Source organism: Salmo trutta, chromosome 28 (assembly GCF_901001165.1).
Source record: "Salmo trutta chromosome 28, fSalTru1.1, whole genome shotgun sequence".
Lineage (NCBI taxonomy): Eukaryota > Metazoa > Chordata > Actinopteri > Salmoniformes > Salmonidae > Salmo > Salmo trutta.
The window spans coordinates 13,399,904-13,419,711 of NC_042984.1; the positions used below are offsets into that span (position 1 = coordinate 13,399,904).

Sequence of the window (19,808 nt, forward strand, 5' to 3'; positions counted from 1 at the left end):
ACTTCCAAAAGGTGCTTTAACAAAGTACTGAGTAAAGGGTCTGAATACTTTTGTAAATACATTTTCAGAAATGTCTAAAAACCTGTCATTATGGGGTATTGTGTGTAGATTAACGAGGAAAAAAATCTATTGTGGAAAAAGGGTAGGGGTCTGAATACTTTCCAAATGACAACCAGGTGAGGGGAGTTACTTACTAATCACTGACCTTAATTCATCAATCAAGTTGGAAGAGTGAAAAACCCGCAGATTCTCGGCCCTCCGTGGAATGAGTGACAGGTGATTTACATGAGTCCACTTGAAACATCTTGCTGGCAATTTAGGATTTGAAGGTTTGCAGAGAAGTGGGTTCTAGTGATTGTCCTTTTATTCACTTTTCTCCAATTTTCTCATGTGCCACACTAGCAGGTCTTAATTGTCCTGTTCTAGATAAACAGTTAAGAGGTTTTTTTGGTTTGATGTTTTTGAACTTGGTGCTTTTTTAAAATAAAAACATGTTTTTTCCCATGTGCCTTTTATTACTTTGTGTGTTCATGTACAGTACACCTTTCCAAACAGAGGCATATACACAACTTGATTTATTTCAAAAAAAGATTGATCGAGATACAAAATAAGAAAAAAAGGTACAAAATGTATATTAAATACATTATCCAAGAAATTGTATGTACAATGTTGAAAATATCCTGACAAAAGCCCTAAACTGTTTTTTTTTGCTTTGCTTATTTCAACAAAATAGACTAAACTTCAAGTTACAATTTAAGTCTTGGAACTATAGGTCTCTTGATCAAGGAAGCATCACTGCAGCTTATCTGTTTTGGGGTCCAATTACCAATGAAGATATTAGTGTCACCTCAAGTATGGGGCTCCCAAGTGGCACAATGCACAACATCTCAGTGCTTGCGTCGTCACTAGACAGCCTGGTTCAAATCCAGGCTGTATCACATCCGGCTGTGATTAGGAGTCCCATAGGGCGGCGCACAATTTGGCCCAGCATCGTCCGTCATTGTAAATAAAAATGTGTTCTTAACTTGCCTAGTTAAATAAAGGTAAACTAAAAAAAGTACAATACAATAGCAACCCCTTTACAAATTATACTCTGAGGTAATGGTACACGTACCGTAATCAGTTGCATATTTTCAATTTAGCTAAAATCAAATGTGGGTGTCCAGATATAAATCAATGAATGTCACCGCATCTGTTCTCTGATTGAACCAGGTGTGGGTCTTAACCATAGTGTTCTGATTGAACCAGGTATGGGTCTTAACCATAGTGTTCTGATTGAACCAGGTATGGGTCTTAACCATAGTGTTCTGATTGAACCAGGTATGGGTCTTAACCATAGTGTTCTGATTGAACCAGGTATGGGTCTTAACCATAGTGTTCTGATTGAACCAGGTATGGGTCTTAACCATAGTGTTCTGATTGAACCAGGTATGGGTCTTAACCATAGTGTTCTGATTGAACCAGGTATGGGTCTTAACCATAGTGTTCTGATTGAACCAGGTATGGGTCTTAACCATAGTGTTCTGATTGAACCAGGTGTGGGTCTTAACCATAGTGTTCTGATTGAACCAGGTGTGGGTCTTAACCATAGTGTTCTGATTGAACCAGGTATGGGTCTTAACCATAGTGTTCTGATTGAACCAGGTGTGGGTCTTAACCATAGTGTTCTGATTGAACCAGGTATGGGTCTTAACCATAGTGTTCTGATTGAACCAGGTATGGGTCTTAACCATAGTGTTCTGATTGAACCAGGTATGGGTCTTAACCATAGTGTTCTGATTGAACCAGGTATGGGTCTTAACCATAGTGTTCTGATTGAACCAGGTATGGGTCTTAACCATAGTGTTCTGATTGAACCAGGTATGGGTCTTAACCATAGTGTTCTGATTGAACCAGGTATGGGTCTTAACCATAGACTATAGAAAAATAAGGTGTCAGCGTCAGATCACAACAAACTTTCTTTGAGCTGTACTTAAGTAGTTTACAAAAATATCAGTGACAAAATACTGGTTGGTCCAACTTCACTAGACAGAAGTTCTGATGGGACTGATTTGTTATTGAAAACACCAATTCAAACTCTGCTGGGTGATACACAAAATGCACCCGAGACCTCCCAACTTGTGACAGTGGACCACAACATAAAACACTGAGATGAGGTAGTGCTTTGCTTTTCTATTCCATTCCTCCTTTCAAGCTCAAGACCAAATTATCAAACCCTTAGAGATAGAGTCAGATCCTCCACCGGAATGGACTTGTGTGTGGGGACCTCAGAGCTCCACCTGATAAGGTCATAGGTCGCTGTTCTGAGTCTCTTTCCCGTCCAGGAGCAGACCAGCTGAATCCTCCTCCAGTTTAACAGCCACAGTGTCTTCGGCTCCATCATCATTGCAGACACCTCCCCTTTAGCAATCAGTTCAAAAATCTCTCCACGATTTCATCACAACAGTTTCCGATTCAATATCTCCCAGACCATGCGTCGCCTGAAGTAGGGCATGTGTTTCTGCCAATTGGAGGGAAGGGAAATACTGAGTTACTCATAGTCAAGTCATTGGATTGCAGGACATTTCCTGTACTGGCAGGACTGCTCATGCTTACCATAACACTTCCATTAAACCCAGAGTCTCCAACAGGTCGCGGTCTCATATAGTGACCGGCCATCGCGTCACATTTGATCAAATAAACAGCAGTCTCTTACAAGCGCCGGGTGTAAAATGATGCGTGCCCGCTTTAGGCCAGTCTGCTCCAGTAGAATTTCACAGAACCTACCTCACGCTAAATTATTGATCCCTGCTTGTCAAAACACAAGTCTGTCCATGTAACCAGTGAAAATGACTAATCAATTCATCCCGTTTGAAACAGATGCAGCGCATTCCATATGCAACCCGAGTTCTGAATATCAAACAGGGCTATTGGTGATAGAACATTAAATGAGTGAGAAAACAGAATCATAACAGGGTGACCCGGGCTTTGCACACCTCAGACTGTATTAAACACTGGCCTCCAATACAAGCCTGTCTCCAACACACACAGGGGCAGCTTGGTGCTTGAATCATAACAGGGTGACCCGGGCTTTTCACACCTCAGACTGTATTAAACACTGGCCTCCAATACAAGCCTGTCTCCAACACACACAGGGGCAGCTTGGTGCTTGAATCATAAACTCCCGGGATATTTATTCACGTTTTACAGTACTTACTTGTGTGAATGTGATTGGCTTGTCTTTGGTGACGTACTCTGCATATTTACATGTGAACATTCCACAGTCATTTCCATTCATCTGCTGAGGAATCTCCTAATGGGAGAAATATTTTGGAGATAAACGTTAAGATGGCAACATCATCAGTGATGTGTTAACGAATGTTGAGTTGACAGAGATCCCTGTTAGATATATAACACTCACATTGCGTTTCTTGCTCTGCAGAGTCCATTCTGCGGTATCCAGGTCTTTGCCCTTCTTGTCCTTGCTTTCCTGCTGCAGGTATTGCAGCAGTATCCTGCAGGCTTCGTCATTGTTCCCTCCCATTGAATCAAAGTACGTGATACTCTTCTTACGGAGATCCACTACCTGAGAAGAGAAGGATGTTAATATAAACATGACACTACAGGGCCGAACTAAACCGCATTGTCCTGACTCGGATATTTTGTTTTGACAATGTCCTTTCCAGAAAGGTTCCAGGCCCGCCCAGTACAGCTCGGCTCTTTAGATGGAACCAGGCATTGCTGACTGGAGGAGAGTTGCAGTATATTAGTTAGTTATAACAGGGCTGCTGTTCAGTACTCACAGAGAGGCACCAGTGCACCCCCAGGTGGACAGGCACCAGTATGACGTCCATTGAGAAGATGTCCATCTTTTTGGTCCAGCGGCGTACGGCAGAGTAGCCTGCGCTGCGTAGCTTTGGGAAGAAGAAGGTGTTGAAGGTGTGGACCGTCGGCAGGCTGGGATCCTTACTGCGCTCCACCAGCAGGTTCATGTAGAAGTTGATCACCTGCGGAGTAAAAGGAGAGGCAACGGATGAAGAAAATACAACATATCCTGTCCAGAACGCTACTACGTACACTACTGCACATATCCTGTCCAGTACGCTACTGCACATATCCTGTCCAGTACGCTACTGCACATATCCTGTCCAGTACGCTACTGCACATATCCTGTGCAGTACGCTACTGCACATATCCTGTGCAGTACGCTACTGCACATATCCTGTCCAGAACGCTACTGCACATATCCTGTGCAGAACACTACTGCACATATCCTGTCCAGTACGCTACTGCACATATCCTGTCCAGAACGCTACTGCACATATCCTGTCCAGAGCGCTACTGCACATATCCTGTCCAGAGCGCTACTGCACATATCCTGTCCAGAGCGCTACTGCACATATCCTGTCCAGAGCGCTACTGCACATATCCTGTCCAGAGCGCTACTGCACATATCCTGTCCAGAGCGCTACTGCACATATCCTGTCCAGAGCGCTACTGCACATATCCTGTCCAGAGCGCTACTGCACATATCCTGTCCAGAGCGCTACTGCACATATCCTGTCCAGAGCGCTACTGCACATATCCTGTCCAGAGCGCTACTGCACATATCCTGTCCAGAGCGCTACTGCACATATCCTGTCCAGTGCGCTACTGCACATATCCTGTCCAGTGCGCTACTGCACATATCCTGTCCAGTGCGCTACTGCACATATCATATCCTGTCCAGTGCGCTACTGCACATATCCTGTCCAGTGCGCTACTGCACATATCCTGTCCAGTGCGCTACTGCACATATCCTGTCCAGTGCGCTACTGCACATATCCTGTCCAGTGCGCTACTGCACATATCCTGTCCAGTGCGCTACTGCACATATCCTGTCCAGTGCGCTACTGCACATATCCTGTCCAGTGCGCTACTGCACATATCCTGTCCAGTACGCTACTGCACATATCCTGTCCAGTACGCTACTGCACATATCCTGTCCAGTACGCTACTGCACATATCCTGTCCAGTACGCTACTGCACATATCCTGTCCAGTACGCTACTGCACATATCCTGTCCAGTACGCTACTGCACATATCCTGTCCAGTACGCTACTGCACATATCCTATCCAGTACGCTACTGCACATATCCTGTCCAGTGCGCTACTGCACATATCCTGTCCAGTGCGCTACTGCACATATCCTGTCCAGTGCGCTACTGCACATATCCTGTCCAGTACGCTACTGCACATATCCTGTCCAGTACGCTACTGCACATATCCTGTCCAGTGCGCTACTGCACATATCCTGTCCAGTGCGCTACTGCACATATCCTGTCCAGTGCGCTACTGCACATATCCTGTCCAGTGCACTACTGCACATATCCTGTCCAGTGCACTACTGCACATATCCTGTCCAGTGCACTACTGCACATATCCTGTCCAGTGCACTACTGCACATATCCTGTCCAGTGCGCTACTGCACATATCCTGTCCAGAACACTACTGCACATATCCTGTCCAGTGCGCTACTGCACATATCCTGTCCAGTGCGCTACTGCACATATCCTGTCCAGTACGCTACTGCACATATCCTGTCCAGTGCACTACTGCACATATCCTGTCCAGTGCACTACTGCACATATCCTGTCCAGTGCACTACTGCACATATCCTGTCCAGTACACTACTGCACATATCCTGTCCAGAACACTACTGCACATATCCTGTCCAGAACACTACTGCACATATCCTGTCCAGAGCGCTACTGCACATATCCTGTCCAGTGCACAAAATGATAGTTTCCGGATTTGACCATATTAATGACCAAAGGCTCGTATTTCTGTGTTTATTATATTATAATTATGTCTATGATTTGACATTTGATAGAGCAGTCTGACTGAGCGGTGGTAGGCAGCAGCAGGCTCGTAAGCATCCATTCAAACTTTACTGTGTTTGCCAGCAGCTCTTAGCAATGCTTGATCACAGCGCTGTTTATGACTTCAAGCCTATCAACTCCTGAGATTAGGCTGGCAATACTAAAGTTCCTATTAGAACATCCAACAGTCAAAGGTATAAAAAAAATACAAATGGTATAGAGAGAAATAGTCGACGCGTCATAATTCCTATAATAACTACAACCTAAAACTTCTTAACTGAGAATATTGAACCACCAGCTTTCATATGTTCTGAGCAAGGAACTTAAACGTTAGCTTTTTTACATGGCACATATTGCACTTTTACTTTCTTCTCCAACACTTTGTTTTTGCATTATTTAAACCAAATTGAACATGTTTCATTATTTATTTGAGACTAAATCGATCTTATGTATTAAGTTAAAATAAAAAGTGTACATTGTTCCTTCATTATTGTTGTAATTGTTATTACACATACAGTTGAAGTCAGAAGTTTATATACACTTAGGTTGTAGTCATTAAAACTCATTTTTCAACCACTCCACAAATTTCTTGTTAACAAACTATAGTTTTGGCAAGTCAGTTAGGACATCTACTTTGTGCATGACAAGTAATTTTTCCAACAATTGTTTCACTTATATTTCACTGTATCACAATTCCAGTGGGTCAGAAGTTTACATACACTAAGTTGACTGTGCCTTTAAACAACTTGGAAAATTCCAGAAAATTGACTCATTTGAGTCAATTGGAGGTGTACCTGTGGTGTACCAATTCAAGGCCTACCTTCAAACTCAGTGCCTCTTTGCTTGACATCATGGGAAAATCAAAAGAAAATCAGCCAAGTTTTTTTTGAAGACCTCAAGTCTGGTTCATCCTTGGGCGTAATTTCCAAATGCCTGAAGGTACCACGTTCATCTGTACAAACAATAGTGCGCAAGTATAAACACCATGGGACCACACAGCCGTCATACCGCTCAGGAAGGAGACGCGTTCTGTCTCCTAGAGATGAACGTACTTTGGTGTGAAAAGCGCAAATCAATCCCAGAACAACAGCAAATGACCTTGTGAAGATGCTGGAGGAAACAGGTACAAAATTATCTATATCGACAGTAAAACAAGTTCTATATCGACATAACCTGAAAGGCCGCTCAGCAAGGAAGAAGCAACTGCTCCAAAACCACCATAAAAAAGCCAGACTACGGTTTGCAACTGCACATGGGGACAAAGACCGTACTTTTTGGAGAAATGTGCTCTGATCTGATGAAGCAAAAATAGAACTGTTTGGCCATAATGACCATCGTTATGTTTGGAGGAAAAAGGGGGAGGCTTTCAAGCTGAAGAACACCATCCCAACCCTGGCAGCAGAATGTTGTGGGGGTGCTTTGCTGCAGGAGGGACTGGTGCACTTCACAAAATAGATGGCATCATGAGGGAGGTAAATTATGTGGATATATTGAAGCAACATCTCAAGACATCAGTCAGGAAGTTAAAGCTTGGTCGCAAATGGGTCTTCCAAATGGACAACGACCCCAAGCATACTTCCAAAGATGTGGCAAAATGGCAACAAAGTCAAGGTATTGGAGTGGCCATCACAAAGCCCTGACCTCAATCCCATAGACAATTTGTGGACAGAACTGAAAAAGCGTGTGCGAGCAAGGAGGCCTACAAACCTGACTCAGTTACGCCAGCTGTCAGGAGGAATGGGCCAAAATTCACCCAAATTAATGTGGGAGGCTTGTGGAAGGCTACCGAAACATTTGACCCAAGTTAAACAATTTAAAAGACAATGCTACCAAATACTAATTGAGTGCATGTAAACTTCTGACCCACGGGGAATGTGATGAAAGAAATAAAAGCTGAAATAAATCACTCTCTACTATTATTCTGACATTAAACATTCTTAAAATAAAGTGGTGATCCTAACTGACCTAAGACAGGGACTTTTTACTAGGATTAAATGTCAGGAATTGTGAAAAACTGAGTTTAAATGTATTTGGCTAAGGTGTAAACTTCCGACTTCAACTGTATGCATACATACACAAAATAATAATAAATTGGTGGATTAATTGATATTGGCTTTTTTGTTCCTCCAATAATCGGCGTTGAAAAATCAGAATCGGCCGACCTCTACTATACACACCTGTCCAATACACTACAGACACCTGTCCAGTACACTACAGACACCTGTCCAGTACACTACAGACACCTGTCCAGTACACTACAGACACCTGTCCAGTACACTACAGACACCTGTCCAGTACACTACAGACACCTGTCCAGTACACTACAGACACCTGTCCTGTACACTACAGACACCTGTCCTGTACACTACAGACACCTGTCCTGTACACTATAGACACCTGTCCTGTACACTATAGACACCTGTCCTGTACACTCAGTTGTCACTCTCACCCACTAAATAAAAACAACTCATAGTAGGCACAGAAAAATGAGCAGGCAGCAGCATGACAAACAGAAGCAGTGTGTTGAGCTCTCACCTCATCGTTGAGGTGGCTGAGTGACAGAAGCAGTGTGATGAGCTCTCACTTCGTCGTTGAGCCAGTTGAGGTGGCTGAGTGACAGAAGCAGTGTGATGAGCTCTCACCTCATCGTTGAGCCAGTTGAGGTGGCTGAGTGACAGAAGCAGTGTGATGAGCTCTCACCTCATCGTTGAGCCAGTTGAGGTGGCTGAGTGACAGAAGCAGTGTGATGAGCTATCACCTCGTCGTTGAGGTGGCTGAGTGACAGAAGCAGTGTGATGAGCTCTCACCTCATCGTTGAGGTGGCTGAGTGACAGAAGCAGTGTGATGAGCTCTCACCTCGTCGTTGAGCCAGTTGAGGTGGCTGAGTGACAGAAGCAGTGTGATGAGCTCTCACCTCATCGTTGAGGTGGCTGAGTGACAGAAGCAGTGTGTTGAGCTCTCACCTCATCGTTGAGCCAGTTGAGGTGGCTGAGTGACAGAAGCAGTGTGATGAGCTCTCACCTCATCGTTGAGGTGGCTGAGTGACAGAAGCAGTGTGACGTGCTCTCACCTCGTCGTTGAGCCAGTTGAGGTGGCTGAGTGACAGAAGCAGTGTGTTGAGCTCTCACCTCATCGTTGAGCCAGTTGAGGTGGCTGAGTGACAGAAGCAGTGTGATGAGCTCTCACCTCATCGTTGAGCCAGTTGAGGTGGCTGAGTGACAGAAGCAGTGTGTTGAGCTCTCACCTCATCGTTGAGGTGGCTGAGTGACAGAAGCAGTGTGATGAGCTCTCACCTCGTCGTTGAGCCAGTTGAGGTGGCTGAGTGACAGAAGCAGTGTGATGAGCTCTCACCTCATCGTTGAGCCAGTTGAGTGATGAGCTCTCACCTCGTCGTTGAGCCAGTTGAGGTGGCTGAGTGACAGAAGCAGTGTGATGAGCTCTCACCTCATCGTTGAGCCAGTTGAGGTGGCTGAGTGACAGAAGCAGTGTGATGAGCTCTCACCTCATCGTTGAGCCAGTTGAGGTGGCTGAGTGTCTGGAGATCTTTGCGTGTGATGGTGAGTCTGAAGCCTTCACTCAGCACCTCGTCCTGGCTGCCTACCGTCAGCGCCTGGCCCACCTCCCCCTCCATATCCTGGATGGCACGGACACACAAACAAGACGGCTCAGCTAAAGGCTAAATGGCATACATCACTCCTCACCTCTCCACCTGATAGCTGATGTGTGGTGAGCGTTCTGGCACAGAAATGGTCACTGTGGTGGGTGAGGTGAGTTTTCCCCTACTATGTAAAGAGCTTTGAGTACCAGTATCCAGGCTGTATCACATCCCGCCATGAAGGGGAAACCCATAGGGCGGCGCACAATTGGCCCAGTGTCGTCCGGGTTTGGCCGTCATTGTAAATAAGAATTTGTTCTTAACTGACTTGCCTAGTTAACTTAGATAAAAACCTCAGTTGGTAGGAAAGTGCTATATAAATCCAATCTATTATTATTATTATTATTATTATTATTATTATTATTATTATGTACATTCCTGATGCGCACAGTGATCAAATCAATTTAACTTATTTAAACTGCATTTAAAAACACCTCAATGTACTTAACAATAAAATAACAATAATTCATTTTATTGCCAATGCTCTTTCTCACAATAGACAAAACTAAAAACAGTGAATGTACCTCAGTGAGCTCGGGGAACTCTGGTTTCTCCTCTGTGGGTTTGGGTTCCTCTATGAAGGGAGCCAGAGGAACCTCCTTCTCCAGAGGGACTCTAACATGCAGCTCCACGGCCCTGTGGCCCAGCTGGCTGTCTTCTGATATACGCTGGACCACAGCAGAAGAGGGTTAGGTTCAGAGCTACCGCCACAGAGGTGAAGGTTAATTTCAGAGGGATAAAAGAGCATCTCATTTCATATTCTTATGCTATGATGAATAAAGCCTATAGGGAGAACTTATTTCTGTGGACCACGGCTGAGGTATGTGTAGGACTATGTATTGAAATGACGGCTGACATCACACCAATGAGGAGGACAGAGTAAGTACCTGTCGCAGCAGCTGAGCAGCTAGGGCCTCCTGCCCCTCTATCTGCCTCCGTCTCTCCCGGGCACGGAAGTCGTACATGCTAGCCCTGGGAAACACACACACACACACACACACACACACACACAAATTGACTTGAGGAAAGGACTTCTGTAATGGGTTAGAAGAGGGTTTCATTTTTATTTCTGCGTAGCATCTAGTATGCACCGGCGCATGGCAATATACAGCTAACTATGAATCTACCAAGAAACAAAAACAGTACCAATCATGAGTGTAAGGAATCAGGGGACTTACAATTCTTTGATCCAGAGCTCAGCTTGGTAGCATGGTACACTGCAGAGACAGAAAGTAACCAGGTTAGATGGGGACAACAAAGCACATAACAAAACACCCACAACAGAAACAAAAACAAACTATTCAAAATGCTTACCTTGAACTGTCTGGCTTTTTGCCCTTCTGCTCTTTCACAATGATTACGGAGTCCCCATCATGAGCTGTACAGAACAAGACAAGAGGTGACCACAACTACATGATGGGGAGGGGAGACAAACAGGTTGGTTCTACAGCATCCAACCATCAATTCAATAAACCTTATTCATTCCCTACGAGCAATTGAAAGGGATGAATTAAGTTTATATCAATTGAATCACCTTGGAGGAATTGAAAAATGATTGTCTCATGTATTACCTGATGATTGTGAGTCCTGAGAAGAGGTGTCCAGTATGCTAACTGAGGAAGGGGCAGACTGTACTGGCTCTGGTCCTCTGGGGCTGAGGTCTGAGTCAGAGGCCCATGGCTGGTTCCCTGCCCCACTGGAGGAGCCCTCCCCTGGGCTGGGGACGTTGCTGTACCCCTGGCTGGACTCTGGACGGGGGCTTGGTGGTCCACTGGGGACCCGTGAGGCATCTCCTGACCCGGCAGGGGACGAACACTGGAGCAGACGTCTGCTGGTATTCAGGAAGCTGGTGCTGAGAGTGATTGAGGGCAAGAGACGGACGCAGGTCAGAACTAAGAGAAAGGGGAGGAGAATACTAGAATGGAGCACCAGTACACTAAAATGTATGGACTAAATGTAGGATTAGAAACCCCAAGGAGAAGTAGAAAACATGTGCACTTGCATCAACTTGCCAGTACATGTCATTGAGCATCACTAAAGAAACTCAAACAGGAAATAACCGTGCTGTCTATTCAACGCTGGTCTGACCAATCGGAATCCATTCTTCAAGATAGTTTTGATCATGCGGACTGGGATATGTTCCGGGTAGCCTCGGATAATAACATTGATGTAAACACGGACATGGAGACTGAGTTCATCAGGAAGTGTATAGGGGATGTGGATCCCACTGGGACTATTAAAACCTGCCCAAACCAGAAACAGTCGATAGATGGCAGCATTCGCGCAAAACTGGAAGCTCGAACCACCGCATTTAACCATAGCAAGGTGACTGGGAATATGGTTGAATACAAACAATGGCAATCACAATATGGCTGAATACAAACAATGGCAAAACTTCAGTACAGAGACAAAGTGGAGTCGCAATTCAACAGCTCAGTCACAAGACATGTGGCAAGGTCTACAGACTATCATGGACTACAAAGGGAAAACCAGCCATGTCACGGACACCAATGTCTTGCTAAACACCTTCCTCGCCCACTTTGAGCATAACACGACACCATCGACGCGGCCCGGAGAACAAGAGCCCCAGAAGACTGTGGGCTCTTGTTCTCCGTGGCTGACGTGAGTAAGACAGTTAAGCATTAACCCTCACAAGGCTGCCGGCCCAGACGGTATTGCTAGCTGCGTCCTCAGAGCATGCACAGACCAGCAAGCTGGTGTGTTTACAGACATATTCAATCTCTCCCTATACCAGTCTGCTGTACCCACTTGCTTCAAGATGTCCACCATTGTTCCTGTACCCAAGAAAGCAAAGGTAACTGAACTAAATTACTATCGCCCCATAGCACTCACTTCTGGTCATCATGAAGTGCTTTGAGAGGCTAGTCAAGGATCATATCACCTTCACCCTACCTGACACCCTAGACCCACTTCAATTTGCTTACCGCCCCAATATATCCACAAGACGATGCAATCGCTATTGCACTGCACACTGCCTATCCCACCTGGACAAGAGGAATACCTATGTAAGAATGCTGTTCATTGACTATAGCTCAGCATTTTACACCATAGTACCCTCCAAGCTCATCATCAAGTTCGGGGCCCTGAGTCTGAACCCCACCCTATGCAACTGGGTCCTGGACTTCTTGACAGGCCACCCCCAGGTAGTAAAGGTAGGAAACATCTCCACTTCGCAGATCCTCAACACTGGGGCCCCACAAGTGTGCATACTCAGCCCCCTCCTGTACTCCCTGTTCACCCACAACTGCGTGGCCACACACACCCCAACTCAAATCATCAAGTTTGCAGACACAAACAGGCCATAGCAGAGTGCGTTCTCAGCCCTCTCCTGTACTCCCTGTTCAGCCATGACTGCGTGGCCATGCACGCCTCCAACTCAATCAAGTTTGCAGACGACACTACAGTGGTAGGCTTGATTACCAACAACAACGAGACGGCCTACAGGGAGGAGGCGAGGGCCCTCGGAGTGTGGTGTTAGGAAAACAACCTCTCACTCTACCTCAACAAAACAAAGGAGATGATCGTGGACTTCAGGAAACAGTAGAGGGAGCACCCCCCTATCCACATCGACGGGACAGCAGTGGAGAAGGTGGAAAGTTTTAAGTTCCTTGGTGTACATATCACCGACAAACTGAAATTGTCCACGCACACAGACAGTGTGGTGAAGAAGGCGCAACAGTGCCTCTTCAATCTCAGGAGGCTGAAGAAATTTGGCTTGTCACCAAAAACACACAAACTTTTACAGATGCACAATCGAGAGCATCCTGTCGGGCTGTATCACCGCCTGGTACGGCAACTGCTCCGCCCACAACCACAAGGCTCTCCAGAGGGTAGTGAAGTCTGCACAACATATCACCGGGGGCAAACTACCTGCCCTCCAGGACACCTACACCACCCGATGTCACAGTAAGGCCAAAAAGATCATGAAGGACAACAACCACCCGAGCCACTGCCTGTTCACACCTCTATCATCCAGAAGGCGAGGTCAGTACAGGTGCATCAAAGCGGGGACTGAGAGACTGAAAAACAGCTTCTATCTCAAGGCCATCAGACGTTAAACAGCCATCACTAACATTGAGTGGCTGCTGCCAACATACTGACTCAATCTCTAGCCACTTTAATAATAAAAAATTGGATGTAATAAATGTATCACTAGCCACTTTATATAATGTTTACATACATTACTCATCTCATATGTATATACTGTACTCTATACCATCTACTGCATCTTGCCTATGCAGTTCGGCCATCGCTCATCCATATATTTATATGTACATATTCTTATTAATTCCTTCACACTTGTGTGTATTAGGTAGTTGTTGTGAAATTGTTAGATTACTGGTTAGATATTACTGCATGGTCAGAACTAGAAGCACAAGCATTTCGCTACACTCGCATTAACATCTGCTAACCATGTGTATGTGACCAATACAATTTAATTTGATTACCAACAATGACGAGACAGCCTACAGGGAGGTGAGGGCCCTGGCGGAGTGGTGTCAGGAAAATAACGTCTCCCTCAACATCAAGAAAATGAAGGAGATGATCGTGGACTTCAGGAAACAGCAGAGGGAGCACCCCCCTATGCACATCGACGGGACCGCAGTGGAGAAGGTGGAAAGTTTCAAGTTCCTCGGCGTACACATCACTGACGATCTGAAATGGTCCACCCACACAGAGTGTGGTGAAGAAGGCACAACAGCTCCTCTTCAACTTCACGAGGCTGAAGAAATTTGGCTTGGCCCCTAAGACCCTCACAAACTCTTACAAATGCACCATTGAGAGCATCCTGTCGGACTGTATCACAGACTGGTACAGCAACTGCACCGCCCGCAATCGCAGAGCTGTCCAGAGAGTGGTGCAGTCTGCCCAACACATCACCGGGGCACACTGCCTGCCCTCCAGGAAACCTACAGCACCCGATGTCACAGGAAGGCCAAAAAGATCATCAAGGACAACAACCACCCGAGCCACTGCCTGTTCACCCCGCTATCATCCAGAAGGCGAGGTCAGTACAGGTGTATCCTTCCGTCATCCAGCTGGCTTAGTATGGAGCGTGATTTTGTCGCCTGTCAATCTGCAGATGTCACTTTATAGTAACAATCCTATTATACATAGCAGTCCGAATCTGGAAGCAAATTTAAGTCCACTTTGATCTTAGACCAATATCATTCATGCTCCCTGTTGCGAGGAATCCCTCCTTTGCCCCCGCTAACATTGATAACACCTTTGAGCGATGGGGAGAGTTGGGGATAAATACCATAGGGGATCTATATTTAGAAGGGACCTTTGCCTCCTTTGAGTTGCTGAAGGAAACTTATAATCTTCCCAGAAGTAACTTTTTTCAGATACCTACAGATTAGAGACTGTTAGAAAACACCTCCCAACATTTGGGAATGCTAAACCTTCCATGTTTGATGGATGCATAAAAATATGCCCCACCTCAGACAAACTGATATCTCGTCTATATGACGATTTTCAATCTGTTAGCGCACCTTCTACAGATGCCATTAAGGCAAAATGGGAGGAAGAACTAGGGACTGATATTTTGGTGGCAGACTGGGAAGATAGCTTGGTGTATATCCACACCTGCTCCATTAACTCCAGACATCGTCTCATACAATTCAAGGTATTACAGATTACACTATTCCAAAACCAAACTGCATAGGATATTTCCTGGTGCATCCCCTATGTGTGATAAATGCCAGGCTGAGCAGGGTACACTACTCCACTGCTTTGCCCTATGCTCTAACTTGTATGGGTATTGGTGTGGAATTTTTAGGATCCTCTCTGAAGTTCTGGAGACTTCAATAGACCCAGACCCACTTCTGATAATCCTGGGAGTGTCTGATTCCCTAAACGGATTAACCAAACCCCAAAAACAACTCATCTCTTACAGTCTCATTTCGGCAAAAAAATTTGTTGTTGTTGTTTTGGAAAAGGAGGGAAGCTCCCTCTACCAAATTATGGCTCAGCAAATTGGCAAACACTGTACACTTAGAAATATATATTCTGAACAATACATGATCAACATTTGATCAAATCTGGCAGCCTTTCCTCTTACTTGGACCAGTCGGCGCTGTGAATTTGTACATTTTAACGCACTCTCACTTGTAATATTTTAATCTACCTTTGGGCACCCGAGCAGTTGGGGGGGGGGGGGGGGGGGGTTCCCTTCTACCTGTCCTTGTTCTGTATGTCTTGTTTTGTACCTAGAACTCTGGGTCTTGTTGTTTCTGTCTGATCTTTCATGTTTAGATAAGAACCGCATACTTGTCTTTTATACCTATACACCATTCTTGTGTGTATTCAATAAAAAATATTTGAATGAAGTACAGGTGCATCAAAGCTGGGACTGAGATACTGAAAAACAGCATCCATCTCAAGTCCTCAGACTGTTAAATAGCCATCACTAGCTGGCTACCACCCAGTTACTCAACCCTGCACCTTAGACGCTGGTGCCCCATATACATGGAACACTGGCCACTAATGTTTACATACTGCTTTACTCATCTCATATGTATATACTGTATTCTATTTCTACTGTATTTTAGAATATGCCACTCCGACATTGCTCGTCCTAATATTTATATATTTCTTAATTCTATTATTTTACTTTTAGATTTGTATATCGTTGTGAGATATTACTGCACTGTTGGAGCTAGGAACACAAGCATTTCACTACACCCACAACATCATCTGTTAAATATGTGTATATGTGACCACTAAACATTGGATTTGAATTGTCTGTGTAGACTGGGGAAGTGAGAGGACTGTAGTATTGGCTTTGTGGTTGTTGTACTCACAAGTCCCTGTGTGAGCGCGGAAAGCCCTGGGAGCTGCCGCTGTGACACAAGGAGGACTGTCCACCTGAGACCATGGCCAGTAGCTGTCTGTACACCTCCTTCTCCTCCTCACGGACAGACTGGAGACACCCAGAGGACCCAACACTATATTATAAATGAGGCTTTGATATGGAAAAGATGCAACATTACGTTTTAACCAAACTTCCCTCTGGGGAAAAGTTATTATATTGTATCTATCCAGGTTTATCTTGGTTTACAAAGCAGAATAATAGTAGTATAACAAAGTTCATCCAAAACAGCCCAATAGCAAAAGTTCAGCAAACGGTGCAGCGAGTGGGATCCATAAAAATACTGGTAGGTGGTATCTGACCTCTTGTGCAGTGCAGCGAGCCCTGGCTTTGAGGAGGCGGTAGGAGGAGCTGCCATGTGAAGGACTCTGCACCACGCGGATAGGGAAGGTCTTCTCATACATGCTGGTGATGGAGCCGCTTCCTGTACCCAACCCTGCTGAGGTAAACCGTCTGCGGACAGACGGAGATAGAGAATTAAATTATTGTGAATGAAGCACTATCACGCACAGAAAATAAAGCACTTTTAAGCATTTTTTGAAAATCAAACACTTTCACAACCTTGAAATGGTATGGTTCAAAATCAATCTAATTTGAGGTTTTCAAGCACCTGCACAATGCTTGATTAATTAATAGCAGATTTACTTTTTTCATCAGTGAGAAATGAAGGTCTATATCTATTGACAATATGAGCATACCTATTTGATGTAGGTGTTCTGAAGTGGGTCCTTCCTGGGTGGGGAGAGGGACATGGCTTAGAGGTGCTGCTGGAGGAAGGAGGCTGACTGACAGAGTGCCCATTTGTTTTGGGCGCTTCACGATGTTTAAGAGCCATGCAAACTTGCCGTCTGCAGACCGTCGATTCCTTCATCGACTTCTCAATTCTAAAGGACTCTGCAGTGAAGAAAGGAGGAAAAAGAGTGTCAAACAACTGTTCCATTTCCATAGCGACATTACTGACATTTCCAGCCGGCAAAGACATTCTTAGAATGAGTTTAGAAAATGTACAATAGTCTTGCCTGATTTAGAGCTTTTCCATTCCAGAGTTGTTGAGGGAGCAACAACCGTCCCATCCAGAGGAGTAGAGTTCCTCACCTCGAGGACCTGAAAACACCACCATAAAAACACAGGATATTAATGTTCAATATGAATATAACAAAGTTCTGGACTGCAGTAAACTGGAGTAATGAATGCGTAGAAATCTACTACTAGGCCCATATTAAAAAAGTATCTTAAGAGAAGGCGTGCTGATCTAGGATCAGGTCCCCCCTCGTATTTATTATGACTTAAAAGTCAAAGCCGATCCAAGATCAGCACACCCTACTCCGAGATGCTTTGCTAATTATGGGCCCTGAAACAGAGCCCCAATACCTCAGTTTCTTCCCAGACAGTTGAGGGAGGGGGTGCAAAGGTTGAGGGCTCCAGTTGGGGCTCTTCTGGAGGCTCTTCCCCTGGGTGTTCTTCTAGAGGGCCAGGGGAAGCAGGCAGTATGTTCCTCAAGGTAGGGGTCATACTGTTCCGTACCCACGAAGCCACATTGGCGCTATGGCTCTTCACCCCTTCAGCCGCAGTCTTTACCGTATCAACAAGATCCCCTGTAATAGACATAAATGCCAGGGAGCCATGGTTTGTTTATAGATCACAGTATACACAGTGCCAAGAACATGTTTGACAACAAGATATATGCCTATGACTGCATGACCAAGGCTACAGCAAAGCTTACCCATCCGGAATTTCTTCACTGCTATGGCTTGGTCATCATGGTCAACGGCCTCTCCGTCCTCCAAACTTTGAGAAAAAGGGGAAAACATTCAAAATGAGAATAAGCCAGAGACCCAGTCAGTGATAGCGGGTATTGTCATTAGAACTCTCATAGCTAGTTAACTACATTCCCTTTAGACAGCGACCTGTTACAATCCACTCCATACATAGGGGTTGTTGAGTAAGCAAGTTTGATTGCTCAACAACCCACTTACACATGTGTGCCATACATGTTAGCATCTCATCACAAATTCTAATGAACTAGACAGCAAATTTACAACTCACACATAACTAACAGACAACTAGTTATGTCATAAAACAAGCTGACTGGTCATCCCTTGTCACCACCAACTGAAACTAAGCTAAATGATCTAACTAACTTACTACACAACAAATATAATAACAGATAGTTAGCTATTGTAGCTAATATTAACCTTAACTTACCAGTCGATAGGTCTTTTTCTCCTGATCGGACGCCGTTGTTGTATTCCGTGTGTATCAACGTTATCCTGTTGGTCGGGAGCTGGCACTCCGTAGCGGAGATTAGCGAAGCCCGTTCCAATCCATTCGTAAAATGTATTGAACATGTTTAGCTAGAGAAGTTTAAAACCTCCCGCCCGCGAAAAAAGGTATCGCTATGGTTGCTTCCAACCTGCCTGCCAGCGCAGCCAAAAGCACATAAAGCCAACCAACGTCATTCGGCCGGGGCAAGTAAACCGTAGCTAGTTAGTTAGCTGACCAACACTACTAATCAGGTTAACTTCCTCCCCTTGAAATGAGTTAGTTATTTAACTCGCACAGCTAACAAGCTTGAAAGCTGGTTAGCTAAACTAGCTAGCTAACAAACTGGTTGTATGTGGCTTTCGCTACTAGGATTTTAATCCGCACTTGACTGAGTTTAATCACTAGTACCACATTCTACAATGCAATTGATGTTTCTTAAATAACCAAGGGCCCAAAAAATAACCCAATGTAATATTTCAAATACAAAAATACGGTGTATAAACTCACTAAACGATAACCTCTCCCGCTTCTTCCTCATTCAAAACCACAACATGGCTGAGCTCGAAGTTCTACCATGAAACGTTTTCATTGGATGAGCAACTCGAGTAGATTAAAGTATTCTGAAACGTGATTGGCGGATTGGAGGGCTTTTTTTCTGGCGCTACTTTGACGATGTTCACAGATCTCGACAAGCATATTATATTCTACACGGATTTTTTCTGTTGTATTAGTGTCTGAGATACAAAAAAAACTAGAAAATTAGTGAGTCCATTTTTTATTTTTTATTTTAGAGGTAAAAGCAATAAACATTCACATTATCGTTCTAATAAATGCATCTGTATTATGTACAGCAATAATTGTAAATACAAATTATTTTCCTAACACATTCATATGGAATAACACTCAATGCACTTAGCCAAGAGACGCATATTTACACCTGCAAATTCATTACAATTTGTTCAGATAAGACTATTCCAAGGCCACAAATTTCATACACATATGAACCATCCAGGGTGTTATATAAGAAGATACAGTACCAGTCAAAGTTTGGACACACCTACTAATTCCAGGGTTTTTCTTAATTTTTTACTATTTTCTATATTCTACCTCAGCCAGCTTCATGAGGTAGTCACTTGAAATACATTTCAATTAA

General features: G+C 44.6%; 1 protein-coding gene and 1 long non-coding RNA gene across 9 annotated transcripts; one reads left to right on the top strand and one right to left on the bottom strand.

Moving 5' to 3' along the window:
* Window positions 1-494: 494 nt before the first annotated feature.
* On the bottom strand, window positions 495-19,215 carry LOC115165518 (sentrin-specific protease 1). Of its 8 annotated transcripts, XM_029718697.1 has the most exons (17): window positions 18,596-19,215; window positions 18,114-18,178; window positions 17,762-17,985; window positions 17,410-17,494; window positions 17,089-17,284; window positions 16,693-16,843; window positions 16,323-16,441; window positions 11,067-11,347; window positions 10,810-10,873; window positions 10,674-10,712; window positions 10,383-10,467; window positions 10,020-10,163; window positions 9,343-9,474; window positions 3,783-3,986; window positions 3,401-3,565; window positions 3,197-3,292; window positions 495-2,500 (listed from the first exon to the last, which is right to left on the bottom strand). In XM_029718697.1, exons 1-17 carry the CDS (start codon window positions 18,736-18,738, stop codon window positions 2,438-2,440), a joined length of 2,256 nt encoding a protein of 751 aa, XP_029574557.1. In that variant the 5' UTR covers window positions 18,739-19,215; the 3' UTR covers window positions 495-2,437. The 8 variants fall into 8 exon arrangements, 5 of the variants coding, with proteins under 5 accessions (XP_029574557.1, XP_029574558.1, XP_029574561.1 ...); XM_029718698.1 differs by lacking the exon at window positions 9,343-9,474; XR_003870187.1 differs by lacking the exons at window positions 495-2,500; window positions 3,197-3,292; window positions 3,401-3,565; window positions 3,783-3,986 and adding exons at window positions 7,870-8,375; window positions 8,648-9,026; window positions 9,134-9,191.
* Window positions 8,613-9,413, top strand: LOC115165520 (uncharacterized). The gene is made up of 3 exons (XR_003870189.1): window positions 8,613-8,659; window positions 9,239-9,305; window positions 9,364-9,413. It is a non-coding gene; the product is annotated as an uncharacterized LOC115165520 (long non-coding RNA).
* Window positions 19,216-19,808: the final 593 nt, after the last annotated feature.

Coding starts and splice junctions, on each gene's coding strand:
- LOC115165518 (XM_029718697.1), bottom strand. CDS start 18,738: ATGTTCAATACATTTTACGAATGGATTGGAACGGGCTTCGCTAATCTC. Junction 16,442..16,692: donor CTCGCTGCACTGCACAAGAG/GTCAGATACCAC, acceptor GGGTGTCTCCAG/TCTGTCCGTGAGGAGGAGAA. Junction 10,164..10,382: donor CTGCTCAGCTGCTGCGACAG/GTACTTACTCTG, acceptor GCTGTGGTCCAG/CGTATATCAGAAGACAGCCA.